Source organism: Diadema setosum, chromosome 14 (genome assembly GCF_964275005.1).
Source record: "Diadema setosum chromosome 14, eeDiaSeto1, whole genome shotgun sequence".
NCBI lineage: Eukaryota > Metazoa > Echinodermata > Echinoidea > Diadematoida > Diadematidae > Diadema > Diadema setosum.
The window spans coordinates 15,458,757-15,482,747 of NC_092698.1; the positions used below are offsets into that span (position 1 = coordinate 15,458,757).

Consider the following 23,991-nt stretch of genomic DNA (forward strand, 5'->3'; position numbering starts at 1 on the left):
AGATTGCTGTGTTGCAGCAGTCGGGCTTCCAGGTCTATCCTCTTCTGACTAATCTCTGTTATCATCCCACTTTTCTTGTCCAGTTTTTAAAAAGAAAAAGAAAAAAAAAAGGCAGACAGGCTGTCTGAAATTACTGCTCATCGCAGGTCAGAGTTGACTATTGGGAACTGGGGGACAGGAATCGTTGGTCTTCTCAGTGCCTATCAAGCCCAGTCTTAATATCATCGATAGATAGAGCTTCCACGACATCTTCCAGCAGGGAATTCCAGTCCTCTATTACTCGATGAGTGGATCAGCATGGTGCAGTAGTGCTCATTCTCCACCGTAGAGATTATTGTGCTACCGTATAAGCTGTTGTTTTTGGAATTTTGTGAATCCCTGGTGGACCGCAAATTTAACAGCACACAAAAATATCTCGACACTGACAGGCATTAGTGCACTTACGATAGCGAGGGTGTCAAAATCACGAAAACGACAACTTGCAAAAATGTCTGTGAACTCCTCATTTGTGAAAATATCTGTACGCGAAAGTAACGGCGTATACAGTATTCCGACTTCATTTTGACACAGATGTGCTATCTTACACTAGCTCTGTCTACATGCACAGAAGCCTCAGAGGTTTAGAAGACTTGAAGACATGCGAGAGCTTGAAATTAGAATTACATGTACTTGATTTAAAACTGTTTTAATCTTGTGAGCGCTTATCATTCTTCTGTTATAGAAATGTTATTTACAGCAATGCAGTTTGTCACCAGTTCAGCCACAGTATTACTCTCTCTTTGGACCCTTATGTAGTAATTACGAATTTCTACCCAATCAGATTGCAGCATAATTGATGCTGCAATAGTACCGTAGGACTTTCAATATCTTCTCTTTGGACCCTTATTTAGTATCAAATTTGTGCCCAATCAGGCTGCAGCATAATTGAAGCTGCGATAGTACCGTAGGACTTTCAATATTTTTTCTTCATTTTCCTGGTTAGGAAGTGTCTCCTTTCCATCAAGAAGAGCATGGGGTAATCAAATTATAGTTATTTCTTTATTTCAATCCTTCTTTTTTTGTTTGTTTAGGATTGTTATGTTTGGTCATGTTGAGTTTGGCTCTTTCTTTGACAATAGATGGTACATGTAAATTTTGTACTTGTAAAGACAAATTTTATTTGACCTTTGTGAATGGACATTTACAATTAAAAAGTTTGATTGCAGATGAAGTTATCTCCATTGTTGATATGAGCTATTTGCGATTAAATGAAGCTGCAAAAACAATTAAATAATAAGAAAATGTAGAATGGTTTTCATCATAACTGCAAGAATATTCCTTGTATAACAAAGAAGGTATCATTGAAAGGTCTTATTTTGCCGAATCTTTAGATGGACTTACCTTAAATTAAATCAGACTCTTCATTTGATGTCAATGAACAATGTGTACCTGCTGCTTCTGTAAGCAGTACCAGATTGGTGTCAGATGCTCCATAAACTCTAGTGTAGTCTCCTCATTCAGTAGTTTCAACACCAAAACTTTAAAGGGGAAATCTAGTCAAAATATAAGTTAATCTGATAAGAAAGAGTGAAATATTACGAGTTCAACAGTATTAATTTGATTGAAATCGGATGAAAAGTAACGAAGTTATGACATTTTGAAGTTTCGCTATTTTGGGGGAAACAGTGCTTGAACAGTCAATATGAATATGCTAATGTCAAAGTGAGCATGTCATTCCCTCACAACTTACCATATAGTTTGTACATAAAATTTGGAAATTTCCAGTTTTTCATTAAAACACAATTATGCCCGAGGCTCAAATCCGTGAATATCTAACTGATCACTATTCTGAAGTTATTCAACCAGGAATAACATCTGAATGTTTCAGACATCAATGACAGAAATAATGAATTTTTGTCATTTTTTTCTTTGTACACGATCAGTGGGAAATTGTAAGGGTATGACATGGTTGGCTCACTCATTTGCAAATTCATATCCACAGTACAAGAACAGAAATTAGCCAAACTTCAAAATGTCATAACTCCCTTATTTTTCATCTGATATCAGTCAAATTTTTACCTTTGAACTTGTAAGATTTCTCTCTTTTTTATCAGACTAACTTATATTTGGACTGGATTTCCTCTTTAAAAAGTTCATAACTTTTGCATTGATAGTCCAATTTTCCTCAAGTTTCATTGATGTATTCTTCTAATATTGCTGCTCTCACTCAATCCACATAACAACTCGTTTGGTTTTGGTTTCCTTTAAAATATACCTTTTGCTCTCAGTTGGCCTGTACAAAAAAAAAAAAAAAAATGATAATGATAATAATAATGATTGCATGGACAAATATCAAGCCATCTGGAGGGAATCTTATTTCATTGGTTCTTTGCCAACTCTTTTCTCATTCTGAGTTCCCTATATTTTCGTTCTGGTGCGTGCGTGTTCCATTAAAAGTGTTCTGATAAATCTTTAGAGTAAGTCCTAATGCAGTGACACCATTTGTCTACCTGCTTCAACGAAATGATCATGCAAGCATCCTGTATTATTCTCTTCCTTTTGTTTTTAAATATGTTCTGCCAAATTTGTGAGGTATCCCTTAAAGCATTATATTGTTTCTCTTCTTTCTCTCGCAAACCTGAACAGAAAAATGTCAAGCAAGGCTCAGAGTTCTGACCAGACAGAGAATGTGGTGGGAAAGCAACCTATGGATCTAACACCAGGTAAAAAAAGAAGAAGAAGAAGAAGAAATTGCTTAATTATTCACCTAACCCATACAAAGCCAGTACTTTATTATCTACAGTGTGGAGCATGCATAGTGTGTTTGCTTGTTTGTTTGTTTGTTTGTTTTTAATGGTCCTTTGGACTGGCAATTTTCGTTCTTTATAACCAAACAAATAAACAATAAAAAGACAGAGAGCAGATAATGTTGCCGCCTGAACCTTTATTTCATTGTAACCGGAATGTCATTATAACTGTGTTCCTTACAACAGGAGTGCACTGTGATATAATAAAAGCTGACAAAAATATGAGTAATAGCTGTCAAACTGTCTACCATAATTTTTATTTGTCAGATGATCTTGTTTGTGACAAGGTGGTCCCGAACTACTGAAGTGTTTTTATTGTGCTTATGCCTTATGCTTTTTCCCTCCCAAGTTTGCAAGTCTTTAGGATTCTGTTTGCTTGCTTGAGCATCGGATAAGTTGTTACAATTTATGACTGAACCCGAATTTATCATGTGACCCGAGCAGAGAAGCCCCTGGAAGCGGAGATGGCATCGACTGGAGAGGACACCTGTGACAGCCAGATGCCCGGCGGCACCTCGGGACGCACGTCCCCGGCCAGCAGCACCGGTCAGAGCAGTGACGTCAGCCTCCCCGCTGAGGATGATGCGGCGGTCATCACGGAGTCCATGCTGGCTGAGGAGGAGAAGCTGAAGAAGACCACTCAGGAGGAGGACGACTCGCAGAAGACAGAGGTACTGTAAACGTCAATATTTTTGTGCGATTAATTTTTCATGCTGAGCAACTCAAAAACATAACTTGTGGGTTCTTGAATTCGCACTGCGCAATTGTTAACCCATTCAAAATGTGCAGAGAAAATTGTGAAGATATTTTTGCAGGTTTTAGAATTTGTGCTAGCCAGAAGTAGCACAAAATATGCAAAAATTAATGTACCGAAAAAAATTCTGCATTTACAGTAGCTGTATGTACGTGCACAGTGCCCAGCGTGGCTTGCCCACTTTCACTAAGCAAAAAAACAAACAAACTAACATTTCATGTGACCTTCATTCTGATGTAAGCAGCACCATGCACTCATGCATTTTCATTTTAGAATTGTTCTCTGCTAAATTTTCAATCACCACTCTGGAAAGTCAGTTCTGAAGCATGGAAAGTCAGTTCTGAAGCATGGAAAGAATCAGACACTTAACAATTTTTTTAAGTGTTCAGATGTTCTGCTTTATTGTTCATATAGAAGCTGACATTGTGGGGTTTTTGACCCTCAAATGAGATCAGCAAACAGGGTATAGCTTCACTGGATTTGTATCGTAGGCTGTTATCACAGTGTGATCCTTGACCCTTGACCTTTTGTGGCAGGTCGGGGACAGCTGGAAGAAGGAGCTGGAGGAGCAGCGCTACAAGCGGCTGCAGCATCTCCTGCAGAAGAGCAGCATCTACACCAACTTCCTCCTGGCCAAGATGGAGGACCAGCAGCAGAAGGAGCGCAAGCGTCAGGAGAGGCAGATGGCTAAGAAGAGGGAGGAGGAGAAGAAGCAGAAGGAGGCAGAGGCCAGCAAGTCTTCCAAGGTACGATGAGTTCACTGAGATGGGGAGACAATGGTTTGAGCATTCAAGCCTCACTTGAGATTTATGACAAAGAATTTGAGTGTTATGTCGTCAAGGTGTGTCAATTTGAAGTTATTGTGAAATTACTCGTAAAGAGAAGTTATCAAGTGCTGAAGTTGCATGGTATAACTTTCTCAAATTTGCATGATAAGACTTTATAAAAGTTTGTCTGTTGCCAAGTGCTCTGAGAATGTGATGAACAAGTAGAGAGAATGCTGTCATGTAGTGTTGTGACAACTTTCAGTCAATTCAAGGTTGCAAATGGTGTGTTTGCTAAAGAGAATCTGTCCCAAATCTTTCAGGAGACGTCCACGCCAAAGCGATCTAGGAGGGGCAAGAAAGGACAGGATGAACAAGACAGCCAAGGTATACTTTCCATTACATTGAAGAAAGTTTGTGATTTATGCTGTAACAGATGAACATGCATATGTTGTGGTTTAAATGTACTGGCTATGTATCAAGATATTGCCACTTAATTGATTAATCAGTCTGTTCACTTTCACCCATCAAGACTAGAAAATTAACTTCATGTGTAAATACCGTACTTATGAATTCCATACTGGAAAAATGATTTACATGGATTGTAGTCAGTGTAAAATGGTTAGCAGTACCCAGAAAAACAACAACAACAACAACAACAAAGTGCACAAAAAATTAGAAAAAATAGCACCAACCCATTAACCCTTTATGTGCTTTAAATGCTGATTGGCATAGAAAACCACAAAGCGTTATACACACTGTGCACAATTCCTGGCATTGAAAGAGGTAAATCATCATTTGTGAACTTCATCTCCTTTGTGTGGAGTAGAGAGCAAGAGCAGTCAAGAAGAAACCAAGAAAAAGTCCAGCAAAGCAGACAAGTCTCAGAGAGGCCAGAAGAGGAAGGCGGAGACCTACTCCATCGCAGATTATCTCGACAAAGATGTGAGTGCCAGCTGTTTATGTGATTTTCTAGGCCCAATGCAAGAACATTACAGGGAAGATTATCTCTGTTGCTATCTTGGCCTTACTACTGTTAAATGCTGTATCACAATTAATGAACTGAAATCCATGGATGAAAATTGTCTGGCCAGATTTGTAGGATTGAGCACACTTTGGAGTCATTTGCATATATCTCTTGTTCATGTTGTCAGTTACTTGCATGACGCTTACAATGTCGCACATTTTTTGGATGCTGTATACAGTTTGTAGCATGATGCTGCGATATGCTAGAACCCCTCATGGACTGCCCAACATTCATATTTGCATATTTTGTTTTGTCTTCTCAGTCATAATGGTCAATTATGACGTTAATTGCACATTTTCACTTTTTACAGAAACAGCAAGCACCTAAGTATAATCTCAATTGAGAAGTCAGATTTGTGTAGAAAAACCAAGTTAACTTTATTTCCACTTGTGAGAAATGAATCTACTAGCCTGTTTTCCAATATAAAGAAATGAGATTACTTGAAATATCAACTCTTACTCCTTTTGTGTCACACTCAAATTTGTTGACCAGAAAAAAAAAAGTATAGATAGAAATTATTACTGTTTCTGCCTCATTTCAGACTTTATCCCACCAGACAAAGAAGCAGAAGGATGAGACTGGAAAGGACAAAGAGACAACTCAACCAATGGACACAGAGTCATCAGAACAAGTGAGATGAAGTTTCTTGTATTCCCTTGTTTTCCCCCTCAAAAGGAAAATTGAAAAAGTGTGAACAGAGAAGGTGCCATCTGTACAATGTGTATTATGCATCTTAGCAAGCTCCTAGATGTGTTCAACCAGTTTTTTGTTTTGTTTTGTTTTTTAAGTCAAGAATTCACTCTAATTATCTCTCTGCTAGTTAAGTATGGTGGGGACCATTTTTGTTTTTGCATCCATTTCTGTAACCTTAACTTTATGTGATGGCTATTTGTATTTTTGTTGTATTTTATTCTTGCTCATGCATAGTCCTTGTGCCTTGTTACATTTTCCAAATTGTCGGTGTCTGTGTCTTTCTACGTTTGATGCGCTTTGTGATGTAGGTTCAAGTAGACTGAAAAGTAACTCCATGTGGTATGCAAAATTGTTATTATTAAAGATGGCAAAAACCTCTTCTGATGGTTTAATCAGTGCTAATTAGTCTGGAAACACTAGAGCACTGTATTCAGTTATAACTTCAATGTCCTTTTAATGTCATACAGTTAATAGAAAGAGTGTAGAGTGAAACAAATATGTGATTTGTTTTTGTGTGTGGCAGGTACAGAAGAGTAGTGATGCGTCTAAGGAAGACTTTGTGGACACATACAGCAGAATCATCAATGGAGAGAAGGTATCCGACAGGCAGCCTACACTGTTCACTGGAGGGGTGCTCCGCAGCTACCAGCTAGAGGGCATGGAGTGGCTGAAGGTGGGTCTGTGCCCTTAGCGAGTCAGTCAATGTACTATCCTGCTTTTTATGGCATCTGCTGAATGGTTGTGTCTTTTTTTCCCCCATTGGAAATTGAGAAAAAGAAACAATATCCTTTTCTGTCCCAAGTTTCTTTACAAATGTATTTGTGCAGCATTGATATTTGATATTATTCAAAGATCAAACACCAGGATATAAGACTGCAAAATACCTCCTCTGTATAGTATCTACCATCAATGCAGCCGAAGGTTTCATTTTATGGAGTGAGCTTCAATATGCGCCCTTTTTCTTTCTGACAGTGCAGTGGTAAATAATTTTTTGCAAGGTCAGGCGCCCCTAGAAATGCTTTAAATACAAACGTTGCATTTTCCTCCACTGACATAAAGAGCCCATTCACACAGTGCCATGTTGAATACGAAGCCAAAGATGAACTTAAAAATTTTGATTCTAAATAAACATATAAACATCAAAGCGGGATTGATATCTGTTTCGACTGTAAATAAAGGTATACTGTGCTGGGATGAACTTTGGCCAAGGGAAGAGAAGCCCTCATTTATCCTTGCAACTGTATGATTGTCCCCAGAGACTTTATGAGCTGTTCTTTGCGCTTTTGTACCAAAAAAAGGGCGGGAAAAAGACCGACAAAGCGAGATGTGAACAAATGAAGTTTGGGCACAGTGTGGAGAGAGATGGGACAGAGTGACTGGTAGTTGTCACCACTGGTTTCTCATTGTCTAATAGAAGCCTTATACAATGGAAGGGATTACTTGCAGGATTAAAGGTTGCTTTGTGCTGGTAATTAGGTTCGGCTATTAGGATCCTTTTCAGGGATGGGGCGAGGCGAAAAGCTGCCCAGTGAAATGAGCGTTTCAGCCAACTTATGAATCTTAACCCATCGAGGACAAAGCATTTCAAATGGGCAAACTGACTAAGATTGCTACAGAGGTGGCAGTACAGGTTAAATGCTGAATAATGTAATGGATTGAACTGTGGTTACACCACAAAGAAAATTATGAAGACTGCTAACCCTCTTTGTGGCTTCTACTTTTGTAACAATTCAAGGGAATGAAAGGCTAACTGTTCATTATGTAGGAATTTTGTTCCTGCTTGTGTTACATTTATGCTACAAAAATTGCCTCATTTGTGTATTTGGATTTCTTTCACATTTGAACCATGAAAGAGGTGAAAATTGTCATGATCACTGAGAGCTCTGACAGTACATTAAGAATGGTTGTGTTAATGACAGATCCATTTCCCACCATTTACATTCTTAACCCGTTGAGGACAAGTCCCGAGTATACTCGGGCAGGTGTCTATGGGAAATGCATGTTTTAGCAAAATTTGTCCGTCCTCAGCAGGTTAACCCTATTCTATCTGGGGGGGTCAATTTGACCCCCCCTCGACATTTCGCGCCACGATTCCGCAACGAGCCAAGATTTTGCTGCGTTGTTACATGACTTTTTTCATTGAAGTCTCCTGCATATTTTGAGACCAAATTTGCGACGTCCGGGTACACCGTTCTGAAGTTACACAATGTTTTGCATATATGCATGTCAACCCGAAACCAGCTCAAATTCATGATTTCGTGTGCAAATCCAATGCAAATTGTGTTTTCAGTTTAATTGATATAAATTAGATTATTTCAACTTTTAACCATTGAAATTAATCAATTCTAATGTAGATAAGCTTGGAAAAGTGCCTGCAACAAATTTTGGCAAAAAAAAAATAGAAAACAAATGGTTGAAAGAACAATGAAATACATAAGAAATTAAAAAAACAATAAAAAACTAAAAGAAACTGATTTTGATTGCGCTATTCTTTTACAAGAAAATTGTTTGATGTGTCTTGAGGAACTCTGACACAAAAATTTAGCAATCCTTCACTCTTTTTGATGGAGTTATGGGTGAAAATATGATTTCATGCATAAATTTGCATAATTAATTTATTAAAAAATATAAAATCAACATTTTTCTATTGTGTGACTACGTAATCTTGTAGGTGACATCCGGCTTTATGTTCAGGCAAAATTTTGCGGCGATTGCGCGATCGGCAGCCGAGATCTGAAGGGGGGGTCAAATTGACCCCTTCCCAGTAAAAACTTGGTCTCAAATAGCCCAGTTAGAATAGGGTTAAGCTGTTTGCTCTAAGCAGCAGTGATGTAACTGCTGTACATTCAGCTTTAGCTAGGGGTCACACACAATCATTTACGAGGCACCTCACTTGTTCTTTGCAGGTCCTATATGAGAATGGTGTGAATGGTATCTTGGGAGATGAGATGGGACTGGGTAAGACCATACAATGCATTGCCCTCTTTGCCTACATCATCGAGATGGGGGTACCAGGTCCCTTTCTGGTCTGCGCTCCCCTCTCCACCCTCCCCAACTGGGTCTCCGAGTTCCAGAGGTTCACTCCAAAGGTGAGAATTATGAAGAGAAGTAGAGAGAAGCAAGCAGAAATGCATACAGTTTTATTTTCTTTGCAAACAGTCGCAGCCTCTTAGAATCGGGTCAAAAATGCAAACAGAAGATTGAATCGAAAGTTCAAGGTATTTTGCAGGTGCAGGAATCGAAAGAGAAAGACCTATGATGAAAAGGGATTCTGTTTGACACTCAATGGACCCCATCAAAAGTTAATAATGTCTTCTTTACAAATATATGTAGAACTTGAAAAGAGGGTTTGTAGCGTACATACGGGATATTCGTTGCTTGAAAAAAATACTCAGCAAAGTTGTTTATATAACTGAGCTTCAGAGTTACTTTCTGTGCTATAGCTTACATATTTTAATGGCTGTTGTTGTCCTGAATGTATTTTATAAAATATATGAGGTTTGATGTGGAATTATTCACATCAATGACCCGACGAAAAACCAGCATGAATTCGTCCTTTGTGACCTTTGCTATCTTGACACCGCACCATAGATTCCAGTCATTCTCTACCACGGCTCCAAGGAAGAGCGCATGAAGAAGCGCCGGCTGATCCGCCGCAAGGTTGGGGAGTACAACTCCCACCCCATTGTCATCACGTCGTACGAGATCGTCATGAACGACAGGGTCCACCTCCAGACCATGCTGTGGAAGTACGTCATCGTCGACGAAGGCCACCGCATCAAGAACCTCAACTGCCGCCTGATCAGGTTTGTGCCCCATTGTCTTAGTTTGTTGACTTAGATTGTGAATTTGTGTGCTGTACAAGCTGAAATTTTTGCTGTGGTTTTATTTTATTGCATTGCAAATTGCCTTTGAACCACACACACAAAAACAAACAAAACAAACAAAAAACAAACAAACAAACAACCACCCAGTGCATGTGAATAAAAAATGCAGAAACAACACACAAAATATCATTTCATAAACAAAAATCAAGCCATGCCAGCACTGGAAAACATTCAGCACTTGTATCGTTGCTTGTTACTCATTCTTATTTATTTTGTGAAAGGTGAAATATGAACCCTCGCAACCACAAAATTTACGGCACTCAAAAATGTCAGACTAATAGCACTTTGCTGAACTTTCAGCACGTACAGTATTCCATTTAAAGGAGTCCTGTGCTATTTATTGGACAATTTTAATTTCTCCTTTTATTCTTTTCTCTTTTCACGTGATTGTTGCTAACATGGGGAAAATTAAAAACTTCCCTTTGCTCTTGTCTCTGTGTGTAACCTTACTCTGGTTGTATGAAGTGTGAAAATGGAAGACATAGCGCCATGAATAATTTTGGATGTCAATGCAGATGAGTCTGATAAATTTGGTTGACTCACCGTTCCGTTCAAAATAAAACTAAATTTTTTCAGAGAGCTGAAGATGTACCAGACTGCAAATCGCCTCCTACTAACAGGCACCCCGCTGCAGAACAACCTTGCCGAGCTATGGTCTATGCTCAACTTTCTCTTGCCCGAAGTTTTTGATGACCTGAACACGTGAGTAAAGACTCCACTGTTTTGAGTGCCACTTCTATAAACTTGTTAAAGTCACTTGAATGGAGATTAATTGTGGCGTGTAATTGAAGGTGAGGCCTCTGTGAAGACAAAAAGACATCGGGTATTTCAAAAATGTATACATAAACTTTCGGGGCTATAAGGTGCAATTGGAAAAAACATTTCTCTCCACCACCACAGCATTCATTCCTTTTCCAGTGAATTCTCTGCCATTTATCAACAAGCTCTGACAAACATTCTTTTAATACATTTCGTCCAGACAGAATGAAACTATCAGACAGTTTCCTTTTCTGATTCTTTAGTTTCTTGGTGTGTTTGTTGCATATTCAGAGGATATTCATTCGTGCAGAAACACCTTTCATTGTTGTTGTTGTTTCTTTTCAATCTGCCAAGAGTGGAAAAAAAATGGTTACATTTTTTCCTCTTTGGATAAGATTGAGGGAGAGAGAGGGGGAAACATATTATATTTGTATGTACATGAATGATTTATGTGTTTATTTCGTCATGAGATAGAGCTGTGTTTGTGTCAAGAGATATCCCTCCTAATAGTTGCCAATGAAAATCTTACCTCCTTCACAGATTCCAGTCCTGGTTCGATTTCTCCACACTCTCCAAGGAAGGGGGCGATGAGGCGATCATTGCCCAAGAGAGAGAACAGCATGTGGTATCCATGCTGCATCAGGTAAAACTTCCGAGGTGTTGCTTTGATCTAGCATTTCTGTCAAAAAATAGATGTAATTGCAACATCTGCAGCTCCATCTATAGGCTTATTCTTGGTTTGTTGGAATGAAACCGAACTTTCTGTAAATGACAGCTCTTTGAAATTGATTTCTGTTAATAAGAAAGGAAATATTACTCACAGAGGGATGGAAGATTTTGCACAGGATGTGGTACAAGATTTAGGACATAACTTGCCATTGAGCTGTGTGCTGAAAATCTGATATGAATTGCAGCTCTGGTTTTTAGCTCACCTGAGCCAAAGGCTCAAGTGAGCTATTGCGATCGCCCTTCGTCCGGCGTCCGTCATGCGTCGTCCGTCGTGCGTCGTCCGTCGTCCGCCGTGCGTAAACTTTTTACATTTTCATCTTCTTCTTGAAAACCCCAAGACCGATTTTCATCAAACTTGGCAGGTAGCATCCCTAGGGGGTTAGGAACTCAATTTGTTAAAATGGGCACCATGCCCCACCCAGGGGGCCCCCAAGGGGGCCCAAACCCCCCAAAATTAAGGAATCTGTAAAAATCTTCTTCTCTAGAACCAGAAGTGATAGAGCTAAGTTAATACTATGAGTTAGTACATTGATGACTATAGTTTCAAGTTTGTTCATGGCAGAATCAGGGGTGCCCACCTTGGGACCCAGGGGAGGGGGGTGGGGAGGGGTCCTAATGGGGCCTAAATTGTACATTTTCATCTTCTCCTTGAGAACCCCATGACCCATTTTCACCAAACTTGGCAGGTAGCATCCCTAGGGGGTTAGGATCTCATTTTGTTAAAATGGGCACCATGTCCCACCCAGGGGGCCCCCAGGGGGGCCCAAACCCCCCCCCCCCCCCAAAAAAAAAAAAAAAAAAAATGAAGGAATCTTTAAAATCTTCTCTAAGATAAGCTAAGATAATACTATGAGTGAGCACATTAATGACTGTAGTTTCAAGTTTGTTCATGGCAGATCCAGGGGTGCCCCTCTTGGGGGTGGGGGGGTTGGGAAGGTCCAAATGGGGGCCTGAATTGTACATTTTCATCTTCTTCCTGAAAACCTCATGATGGATTTTCGTCAAACTTGGCAGGTAGCATCCCTAGGGGGTCAGGATCTCAATTTATCAAAGTGGGCACCATGCCCCACCCAGTGGGCCCCAGGGGGCCCAACCCCCCCCCCCCCCCAAATGAAGGAATCTTTAAAAATCTTCTCTAAGATAAGCTAAGATAATACCATGAGTGAGTACATTAATGACTGTAGTTTCAAGTTTGTTCATAGCAGATCCAGGGGTGCCCCTCTTGGGGGCAGGGGGGGGGGGGGGTTGGGAAGGTCCAAATGGGGGCCTGAATTGTACATTTTCATCTTCTTCCTGAAAACCTCATGATGGATTTTCGTCAAACTTGGCAGGTAGCATCCCTAGGGGGTCAGGATCTCAATTTATCAAAGTGGGCACCATGCCCCACCCAGTGGGCCCCAGGGGGCCCCAATGCCCCCAAATTAAGGAATCTTTGAAAATTTAGGCTATTGTACATTTTCATGTTCTACTTGAGAATGCCTGGTCAAATTTTAGCAAAGCTGTGAATAATTTAGATTAGTGACTGCGTGAAAGGTGAACTTGCGATACTCAGGTGAGCGCTAGACCCGCGGGTCTCTTGTTAATGTATGATGGCTGTCAACTTTTTGTAATAAACTGCACTCTCTAGCTACAAAACCCAACTTAAAGCAATGAGTGGACAATGATATAGATGATGTCCCTCACTTGTCTGTGCTGAATATTGGGTCACACATATAGCATGAATCCAATTGAGATTAACAAGCCACTAAATGCCAATGTTGACAGAGGCTCACTGATACCCCCCCCCCCCCCCCCCCCTTACACACACTCCTAGCCTATTAGCCACTTCATAACTGAAGCAGTGGTCTGCGGTGACTTTGAGCACCACAGACTTTTCACAACATTGGAAAATCTTTTAATTAGAAGAGCAGTTGACAACCATGGAGAATGTGATAGTTTCCATGTAATGATTGAATGGCTTTTGTTTGATTTTTGATATGTACTGAGTTCATACATTGTATAGTTTGCATGAATACCTATGCAGTTTCTGAATACTTCAGTTACAAGTCAACTATAAGAAAAGGTCTGCAGTGACCTGTATCTGTATGCTCTGGTCAAAACTGTAAATTGGGTTATTCGCTTCACAATGCGAGATAGCAGAAGTATTCCAATGCCATCAAGACTGGAGAATAATTCTTGTCCCCCTCCTTGCACCCAGATCCTGACTCCATTCCTCCTGCGCCGTCTGAAGGCCGACGTGGACCTCCTCATCCCTCCAAAGAAGGAGCTCCTGGTCCATGCCCCTCTCACCAAGAAACAGGAGCACTTCTACAAACACACCCTGGACAAGACCATCCTGGATAGAATACAGGCCAAGGAGGTGAGTGGTACCGACAACTGTAGTGGTCTCTTGTTGATCTGCCTGCTTATCTCGTAAAGTGCCACGTTCGCATGCCTGACTCAGTCGACGGCGTGCTAACTTTGCATGTTCTACTCAGACCCCCCAAAACTCGCCTAAACTGACCGATAAATTGCCAAATGCCACAGTACAATGAAAATATTTCTCGCAGTTCCTTCCAGTCACATGTAGTTTGAATTCTATGTGGTGATTGGATATCAAGTTGTGTTCCTGACTGGATTTGCAAGTAAATTCGAAGTTTCTGTCTTAGTTTTGTGTGCAAAAGTCACACCTCTACAATAATGTATAGCTACTGGTCATTTGATAGATAAGCAGTCATGGGTTTGTCTTACAATTTACATCAAAGCAAAGCTTTTCAAGTTTACTTAATACATTACTTATTACATGCACAGGGTACCAAAAATATTTAAAAAGTTACATAGATTTGTTATAGAATGTTTTCCCAAAGCATGGCTACGTTGCTGTCTCAGAATAATGTGGCACACAGGGTTTTTTTTTTTTACCATGGCACATAAAGAGTTAAAAATAGAAAGGGGCTGTTCTTATGTAGGTGACACAACTTCTGACCTGCTAGACATCTGTGGCTTGTCTAATCTTCACACTTTATTTTATTTTGTGATTGGTGCAGGAGAAGGAAGTGGTCCAGCCAGTCGAGCTGACCCCGTCCGGGCGCCCCAAGAGGTCATCCAGGACCAAGGCTGTCAACTACGCCATGATGATGGACTCCAAGAAGGACAAGGACAGCGAGGAAGACATCATCAAGTGGGCTGAGGAGATGGAGAGACAGCTGGAGAGGTGAGGAACATCATTTTTATCTTGTTTGTTTGTCTGTTTGTTTGTTTGTTTGCTTGTTAGCCTTGTTAGTTTGTTTGCTTATTTGTGGGTATGTGTTGTTTGTGTGCTCATTTGTGTTGTGTTGCAAGCATGCCTCCAACTTGAAGCCCACAAGAGGCATTACTTTCTGCTTTGCTCTGCCTTGGATGTTTTTTGGGGTGCACAAGTTATACTGAACATTTTTGCCATTCTAATCTTGATTATGAACTACTTCTTTCAATTGTCCTGTGTGTTTGGAGGCTAGCTCATAAATATTGTGGCTGATATGATACCAACAAGAATACATATATATGTATGTATTTCTGTCGTTGAAAACTTGAGATTCAGAAAATTTAGAAGCTGACTTCTCATTGTTGAATGGAGTCTCTTCATGTTTCATCGCTTATATACCAATAACCTTCTGCATTCTACCGTAATTTAGTCAGATCACTGTTTATTCCCCTTTCAGGAATGGCTCAAAATCAACAAATCTCTCCATTCTGTTATTATACTATTGTACATGTAATTTTAGTCATGTCTGAATGTTACATTTTGTAAGTCTTATTGTTCTTGAAAAATGAAAAAAAAAAAAGACTTTATATCATTTGTGATATTTTCAATGCAGAAAACTCTGAATAAATTTGAATTTGAATGAGTACTTTTAAAATCTTTTCCTACTCCCCTAGAGAGGAAGAGGCTGCCAAGATGAAGAAGAATAAGAAGAAGACGGGCGTGTCCACAGAGTCCGAGGTGAACATCAAGCTGCAGAATGTGATGATGCAGCTGCGCAAGTGCTGCAGCCACCCCTACCTGCTGGAGTACCCGCTGGACCCGGCCACGGGCGACTATCGGATGGATGAGGAGCTGGTCACTAGCAGCGGGAAGATGCTGGTGGTGGACCGACTCCTGCCCGCACTGCGCAAGAGGGGACACAAGGTAGGATAGAAGCTACGTACCTTGCGGTAATTTTATTTCTGTAAGAAGCTTGGCCATTAAAATGGTTTTGGTTTGAGTCTGTTGCATAATTCTCTATTGTGTAAAAATTTCAGTGGGTCTTGGAAAATACCAGTGTTCTGCTTGAAGATACCCAAAATTGGCAAGGATTAAAAAAAAAAAAAAAAGCATGATCAATCTATGTAGACCAATTGTATGAGAATCAGTATTTTTGTTGTTGGTGTTGTAAGCATTGCAATTATCAGCCCAAATGCTTATTTCTAGCAACAAAACTCCACTATGTACAACTATGTACAGATTGTTAGAAGAACTACAAAGAAAAAATACCAGTAAGCATTACCATTTGGGCCACCAATTGCATCGAAGCTGTGAATACTCAGAAACATCTGAATGTCTTGGCTGTACAAAATGATTCATAGCAAATGCATGATTTAGATGCCTGTCCAGTAAAAGATTGAAACAATTTATGATCCCCTCCACCCTGTCCAGGTACTGATATTCTCCCAGATGACCAAGATGCTGGACATCATTGAGGACTATTGCCACCTCAGGAAGTTCAAGTACTGCAGACTGGATGGCAGCACGGCCATTGAGGACAGACAGGAAAGAGTGAGTTGGTCTACATGGCCCGAATTCACGAAGGTGGTACAAATGAAACCATGGTTTAAACCATGGACAAAAACCATGGAGCGCCAAGTGTCGCACGGAATATTTCGTTACGAAATTGGTCATTTCGTTGACAAAATGACCATTTCGTTAACAAAATTATCATTTCGTGGACGAAATGTTCATTTAGTTGCAAAATGTTGTCATTTTGTTACAAAATAATCATTTCATCGACGAAATGACTGATTTCGTAACGAAATATTCCTTGAGACACTTGGTGCTCCATGGTTTAAACCATGGTTTCATTTGTACCACCTTCTTGAATTCATGCTAATGAGTTTCATTGCTGTACAGACAGTTACACGTATCTGTAGAGATAATAGCAACTATCCGGTCCCAGATGAAAGAAAGAAAGGCTCTGGATAGATGTAAAGACGGTTTTCCCCTCAACTTCTTTCTTATTCCAGGCCTCGCAGATCTTTTCAAATGAACACCACGTTCATTTGTGTGTGTGTGTTCATGATAGATAGCATCAAAGTACTATTGTTGACACTTCATGGTCCATCCCCAGTACTTGGTTACTCATTTGTGTAGCTTATTTAAAGAAATTTGTGGCGTGATTCACAGTACTGTGCTGAATTCAGTGATGTTATGATTTTGTTATTTCTATTGTGTTGCGTCTCTCAATGTTTTCCTTTGTTGTTAGTTTGATTAACTTCAGTAGAGTGATGATGATCATTTGGTGGAATGAAGCGCATGATTTCATCGCTATGACCCCTTTCATGTTTAAATCCACCACATGAGAAATTGGATTCTGTGTCACCCCAGCTTTCATTTTGAATTAGGCATGAAGTGTGCATTCATGAGTAAAATTTTGAAAGAATGTAAATCTTGTCCCGTGTAAATCATGTAAATGGTCATTATTTATCATTGACTGTAAATCACAATCTCTCATCCTAGATGAAGGAGTTTAACTCCAACCCAGAGATGTTCCTCTTCCTTCTGAGCACCCGAGCTGGTGGTCTCGGGATCAATCTCACCGCCGCGGACACTGTCATCATCTACGACAGTGACTGGGTAAGTTACGAAGAGAATGGAGAGAGGGTGGGCGGGAGCATTCTACCCGAATTCTTAATGCTTATTCTGAACGCATTTTTGATGGGTTCATTTCTAGACATATTAACAAAAACACAACTGAAGTTTTTCCTAATATGTGAACAATCTATTGTGAGCAGTGATTGAAAGAAAATGTTCGAATTATCACATTTGCTGCATATGTATAGTTCAGTTGTCTCAAAAAACACCCCACCATACAAAGATTTCTCAATAAAGCCACAAATATCAAGAGTTATCACCAATTTTTTTTTTTTTCAATAAACTGTCATGCTGACGGCTTGTTCTAGAAACGGTTTTTGATATAACTATTCACATTTTGTATATTTAACAGTACATAGCATTGATTATACTGGTCAATATTTTCATGTTGATTAATTCTATCTCTAACTCACGTTTTAAAACTATTTTGAAGCATAAAGCTGTTTTTTTTTTCATTTTTTTTTTTCATCTGTGAATGTTAGCAAGGGCCTTTGAAGCTTATTCTGAACACAGTTTTGGTGGGTTCATTTCTAAGCATATTAACAAGAATATAAGTTTTTCCTGATATTTGAACAATCTTCATTGGCTTGGACCTATTCAATGTCCATGTTATTCTGTAATGTTGACATTATGTCTACAAAGTTGTGGATGAAATGGAATATAGTATACATATGAAGGTTGTAGTTTGGCATAACAATTAGGCAGGTATGAGGTTATGAAAGAGGGATTTCTGAATTCTTGTTCTAATGATAATTTGTGAAATTAATGCCATGTTGTATCCCTTCCATTACCAGAACCCCCAATGTGACCTGCAGGCCCAGGACAGGTGCCATCGCATTGGCCAGAGCAAGCCGGTGGTCATCTATCGACTGGTCACCTCCAACACCATTGACCAGAAGGTGGTAGAGCGAGCAGCAGCCAAGCGCAAGCTGGAAAAGATGGTTATACACCAAGGTAATTGGGAATCTCCTGATGTTTTCCCAAGTACTAGCTGTGTATTTCTTTTTGTTTGATCAATAATGCTCACAACAAAATTGTTGAAATAAATCCCATTGTATAGCACTTGAGGTTGATGTTATAGCTATTGCTTTATTAAAGATCTTGAAGAAATCATGGGCAACATATAGGGTCTGTAGCCTGTTCCCCCTTCAAACTCAAATCGAGCAAGGTAGTGTTTGTATGAGTTTAATTGTTGCTTGTAGCCAATTTTTGTAGGTGGTTTGTGCCACTAAAAGATGATGAATGCTGTTTGACAAGAATTGTTACAATATTGATCGTGACATTCCCAACTTTCACTTTCAATCCCTTCTCTCTTTTTATTTTGATTTAGTAAATAGCTGGTACTGTTCTGTTGAAGTAATTCTAAGGTTTCCAAAGTTGCAAATAATGAGGAATCCAGTGCATTTACAGGACATGGATTTTAGAAATGACTACTTAGCTCTTCCAACATCATGGACATTTAGTGTAACTACTGAATATTTTAAAGAATTGTGTATAGATGTAGAGTCGATTTAGTGAAAATATTATGTTGAGTGATTGGAGTGTTGATGGTTTGTTTATTTATTTTTGTTACATTGTTGCTTGTAGGAAAATTCAAAGGAGGCAAAACCAACCTGGAGAAGGACACCAAGGCCCTCATCAATCCCAAGGAGCTCCTGGCCCTGCTCCGCTCTTCAGACCACAGTGGGGAGGTGAAGAACTGCCGGGAGAAGGGGATCAGCAACAAGGACTTGGAGCTCCTCCTGGACCGGTCCGACCTCCTGGAGGAGCAAGAGGGGCAGAGGAGGAAGCGGGCCTCTGGAGTGAAGGAGGTGCCGGGATTGTTCAAGGTCGCTGGAGAGGAGGTAGAGGAAGATGAGCAGGAGGAGTGCCCAGAGACTAAGATTGGGATGGAGAGTGGGGAGTCGTCTGTTACCAAGGGGGCGCAGGAGCTGACCATCTCTGCGTGAGTGCGGTCTGCACTCTGGATATGAGAACTGTGAGAAAGGAGGAGGGGGAAACGGAGGGATACCTGACGGTGGCAGAGTGATGAAAATTGTCCAGATGCAAGGAGTGAAGGAGCAATGATTGAGATAAACAGCTGGAAGCTGGATATTACCACGGGGGTCATGAACCCATCATTTCAGCAGAAATACATTCCAAATGTTAATATTACATTTTGTAGTACTATGATGGAAAAGGGGTGTCTTCCCAGAGGAGGAGAAATAATGTCTTCCTAGAGGAGGAGAAGTGATGTCTTCCTAGAGGAGGAGAAGTGATGTCTTCCCAAAGGCTTCATATGTCACACTAGGCATGTCCAGGAAGAAGGGTTATCACACAAAGGAGATGAGACGGAGATTGTCTTGTCGTTTGGAGGCAGGAAGAGAGAGTACAATTCCGGCAAGAAATTTTCATACAGAACTGATATAATTTATGTGCATGCTCCCCACAAATTCATGGCAATATTCTCCTTTTGACAACACCCTGGCAATATGTCTCTCAGATGACGGTGACACACACTGATGAAAATAGCTCATTTCTGTGGGGATGGAAAACGGAGTGTAAGAGCTATCTGATTATGTCGTCATGCAAGAGATACTAGGCCTGAAAAAAACTTCAGAAGTTTTGTGTTTCAAAGGTATTGGTTGGGGGGGGGGGGATTTCTACAAACTTGGCAGTTTTCCTTGTAATGCGCAGCTCTTCAAATGTTTGAACGTGTGGAAGACTGCCCCACGTATTGCTGCAGACAGGTTTCAGGATATTCATCCAGTACCCAAGGAACTAATTCATACATTCCATTGAAAAATGTTTGTATGTTTTGCCCCCTTCAAAGTTAAAACATGACAAGTATGCTGCTTACATTGTATGGTTGATGGTATTTATCCTTTATGCTGGACTGTGTGAACTGAATGAGTGCTAAATGAGTTGTATATGACTTGAATGTAAACACTGCCACAAAAACAAACTAGATAACAAGCAAACGGACAACAGCAGTTACTCAGCAAGTATTACTTACAGTACTATGTGTGGCGCAGAACCATCGTATTGATGTGTTTTGTGTAAAGAATTTATGAGTAGGCGTAGTGTTCCTTTGTATTGCTGTATATAGCTTTATGTCGCCCACCGTGATGTGTGTAAGGTTATTATCTTTTGTTTAGTGTAGTGTTTTTATGTGTATCTACTACAATTTGTGAGCATTGCCTGAGCAATATGTGTGTGTATTCGTGAACAAATTATAATAGGAAATATAGACTAAGAGGAATGATTCCATGGCAAAAAACCATGACAGCTTAAATGAGCAAGGGCATATTACTTTGTTATTTGTGACCCTGCATCACAAAACAAACAAAAAGTTGCGAGACATGGATTTTGAGGTAAGAGCAGATTCTGAAAGAGCAGACTCTAAGCTTTAAAATGATGTATAACTCAATTCAAATGGCCTCCCATAACCTGCCTAAATACTGGAAAGAAATTACACATTCTGGAAAAGTGTGGACTGAGAAAAGAGGCTCTGAAGTGCAGGGTCTATTCAAGCGGTTAATCTTTACCAAGCCATGTGCTAGCTATGCGATGAAAGGGACAAAACACAGGATGTAAACCACCGGAGCAACAACAATGAAGAGATTATCAGATTAAGCTGAAATTCATCATTATCTATTAACACATTCTGTCCATGATTAATGCCAACTTTCAAAGCAGTAGCATTATCCTTTCAAAAGTTATTAGACTTGAAAGTGAAGAGTGTGCAAAGGATTTCAAGAAATGAAAAGGGGCCCCTAAGACATTATCTGATCATTCTACTCTCCTAAAAAACAAAAAAACAAAAGGGTTGTAGAAAGAATACACACTTTCCCATTCATGTTATGGTCCCAAATTACAGAATAATGTAGAAGGATAACTCTTTCAGAAAATATGAATAACTCAAGATTGACTCGGTTGACCAATTTCACCTTTTTTGAGTCCTTACGTAAAATCAAGGGGTGCGACTTTTTGTTCGTTTTATGATGCACTGCCACATTTAACCCGTTTAGGACAAGTCCTGAGTACGAATATTCAGGCAAGTGTCTATAAGAAATGCTTGTAGCAAAATCAGTCCATCCTCAACGGGTTAACATTAGGTGAACAGTAATTTACAATTGTTCACATTCATGAAATTCTTCCGTCGAGAGGTTTTTATGCAACTGATTGGCAAATTTCCCTACATCAACGTGAATAAGCACCGAATTGATCAGTGCTTCGTGAATGCATTTCATGAATTTGAAGAATTATGCAGTACCTGCTGCATGCTATAAGGATTAGAACTAACACTTGCTGTCTGGTGGGAGCTCGGTGGTCTAGTAAGTAGTGGAGACGATGCCTGTCCAGAGATCAGGAGGTCGTAGGTTCGAATCTTGCTCGAGTATGTACGTCTATGATTTCTTTTATCATGGCTACTACTAAAACACTGATCAATTCAGTGCTTATTTATGTCGATGTAGGGTAATTTGTCAATCAATTGCATAATTAACAATTTGTTATACAATGTTGATGCTCTTTTAGAAATATGGGGAGGGGGTGCATGCGCGTGTTCTGAGCACAAAGTGAGCCTTCTGGAGTCTAAAATCACTAATTCATGTGATGGACTCATGATGGGATTTAGCAGAAAAAGTTTGTCAAGTTAAACTTGAAGTGGTGACCATTATGTATTGTCTTTGTGAAGGTGGGCGTGAGACAACAGTTGTTCAATGTAAAGCTCAGCATACATGGTTATATGACAGTTTGTGTCAACTTGCATACCCAGAGTATAAACAGCTAAAAAGAAAAGCAAAAGCTCATTGTACAGCATATCACATAATATTAAGTCCATAGATCGATGTAGGACCAAATAGATTTCACTGGTCTTCTACACCCCATAGTATGTGAGGAGTCGACTTTCAGATTCAGATTAATTAACATGTATTTAGGTAACAGTTTTCATGTTATTTTTTTTTTTTTTTTTTTTTTGAGAGAGTACATTTCCTCTGTTCACAGAGAGGGAAGATATTGAAAAATCAGGGCGATTATGGTGAGATTTTTTTTTTCTTTTTGTCTTTTTGAACCAATGTGCCATCTTATTGTAAGTTGTAAGATGCAATTCTGATTCGGGTTTGTGTTATTGACATGAATGCAAAACATTGCATTACAGTCAATTTTCAAGGCAACACATGTAATGTATGCAAACAGTGCTCATAACAGAAGCATCACTATTCTATGCATGTTGACCAGTTGTGTACTGTAAATATATGTACATAATTTTTAAAGCCTTTTTGTATTGTATTGAACACCTAGTACTTACTCCTATCTAGTCTTTATTCACTATTTATAACTGATTTTATCGTAAAGTCGAAAGGATGTGATCAAATTGTAAATAGATTTATCCACAAAGTTGCCTTCATGTGAAGAGTGAGCCAGAAAGCTGTGCACATACAAATATGGGACTGACAGAGCGAAGTGGTGTTGACTCTGTGGTGTTGACCCCGAAGCGGTGTTGACTTGGTGTAAGAACATTATTTGCAACACCATAGGCTGCTCAGTCTGTAGGTGGCTTAGGACACAGCTTGTGTATTGCCTCGATGCGCTTTGTGCCTGATGAAAAGTAATTATTGTAAAATGGTGTCAATACGGCAAAATGGTGCTTCCATGTACCTTGTTCTTTCACTTCTCTCGGCATGAATCTTCAGTAACTAAAGTGCCATATGAAACCAGTCTATCTAGATTGATTACCCCCTGGGCCTTACAAAAAGGAGAGGGAAAAATGTAAAGAAAAAAAGAAGAAAATATGATGGAATTATAGGCTGTTCTGTGAAAATGTGTAGTACAGTATTTCAAGATGTGGTTATATGAGTTTGTATCATTGGTTTGTTTGTTCATTCTTTGTGCCAAAGTTTCTGTTCTGCTCTCATTATTCATGTGGACATGTATGATAGATAGTGATAGATCCGAGAAACGTTCTGTTCGTTGAGCTTGTGCTCAGGACTGTTTGTCAGTTGTATGTACTATGTGTAACAAAACTGAATCTAGTCATACCAGAGAGACAATTTGTATCTTTGTCAGATAATTGTACTTTTTGTGTGATGTCATATTAATGAACCGTTGACAAGACAGGTTCTACCTTTGGTGAAATCTGGAATTCTTGGAATTCTCTCTCACACTGTCGCTTATCTAAAAACTCGTTTGTGTTTGTTAATTCATTTCTCTTCTCTTTCTTCTTGTTTTGTAACCGTATATAGTTGATTTCAGAGCCTTACAAGGTACTTCTGTACTTGTTACGTTTTGTTATATTAAAGAGGTGAAGTATTTTACACTGCAGCAGTACATATCGTTAATAATGTGTCATTTGTCATACAGTTGTTTGATAAATTCTCATAAATTTATATAGAAGTTGGTGAAAGTTAACGATATACGCTGTATATGGAGCACGCACTCACACACACACACACACACTCAAACAGACTTAAGAATTTGAATTAAAATGTGCACACAAGTTGTCTACACTATATGCGTTGAATGCCAGTAACAATTTGCAAAAATTTTCATGATGTGAAAAATATCCTGCCTGACAGTTTTTGTCACATTTCTCCATTTTTATTATTATTACTTTTTTTTTTCAAGAAAGTGCAAGGGAAATTAACGCTTGGCAGGGTATTAAGAGAGGACCTTACAAATAGCTTGTTAAGCCCATACCTACAATTAAATGTTGCTTTAGACATCTCTCTTCCAAGAAACTCA

The 23,991-nt window shown here is 39.5% G+C and overlaps 1 protein-coding gene across 1 annotated transcript; it reads left to right on the forward strand.

Moving 5' to 3' along the window:
- Window positions 1-249: 249 nt before the first annotated feature.
- Window positions 250-20,365, forward strand: LOC140238124 (lymphoid-specific helicase-like). Its single transcript, XM_072318058.1, has 20 exons — window positions 250-300; window positions 983-1,015; window positions 2,626-2,702; window positions 3,231-3,457; window positions 4,077-4,286; window positions 4,628-4,691; window positions 5,134-5,249; window positions 5,873-5,962; window positions 6,548-6,697; window positions 8,931-9,113; window positions 9,616-9,830; window positions 10,488-10,613; window positions 11,211-11,313; window positions 13,597-13,758; window positions 14,426-14,592; window positions 15,297-15,546; window positions 16,054-16,173; window positions 17,131-17,247; window positions 18,060-18,219; window positions 18,853-20,365. Exons 1-20 carry the CDS (start codon window positions 284-286, stop codon window positions 19,212-19,214), a joined length of 2,949 nt encoding a protein of 982 aa, XP_072174159.1. The 5' UTR covers window positions 250-283; the 3' UTR covers window positions 19,215-20,365.
- Window positions 20,366-23,991: the final 3,626 nt, after the last annotated feature.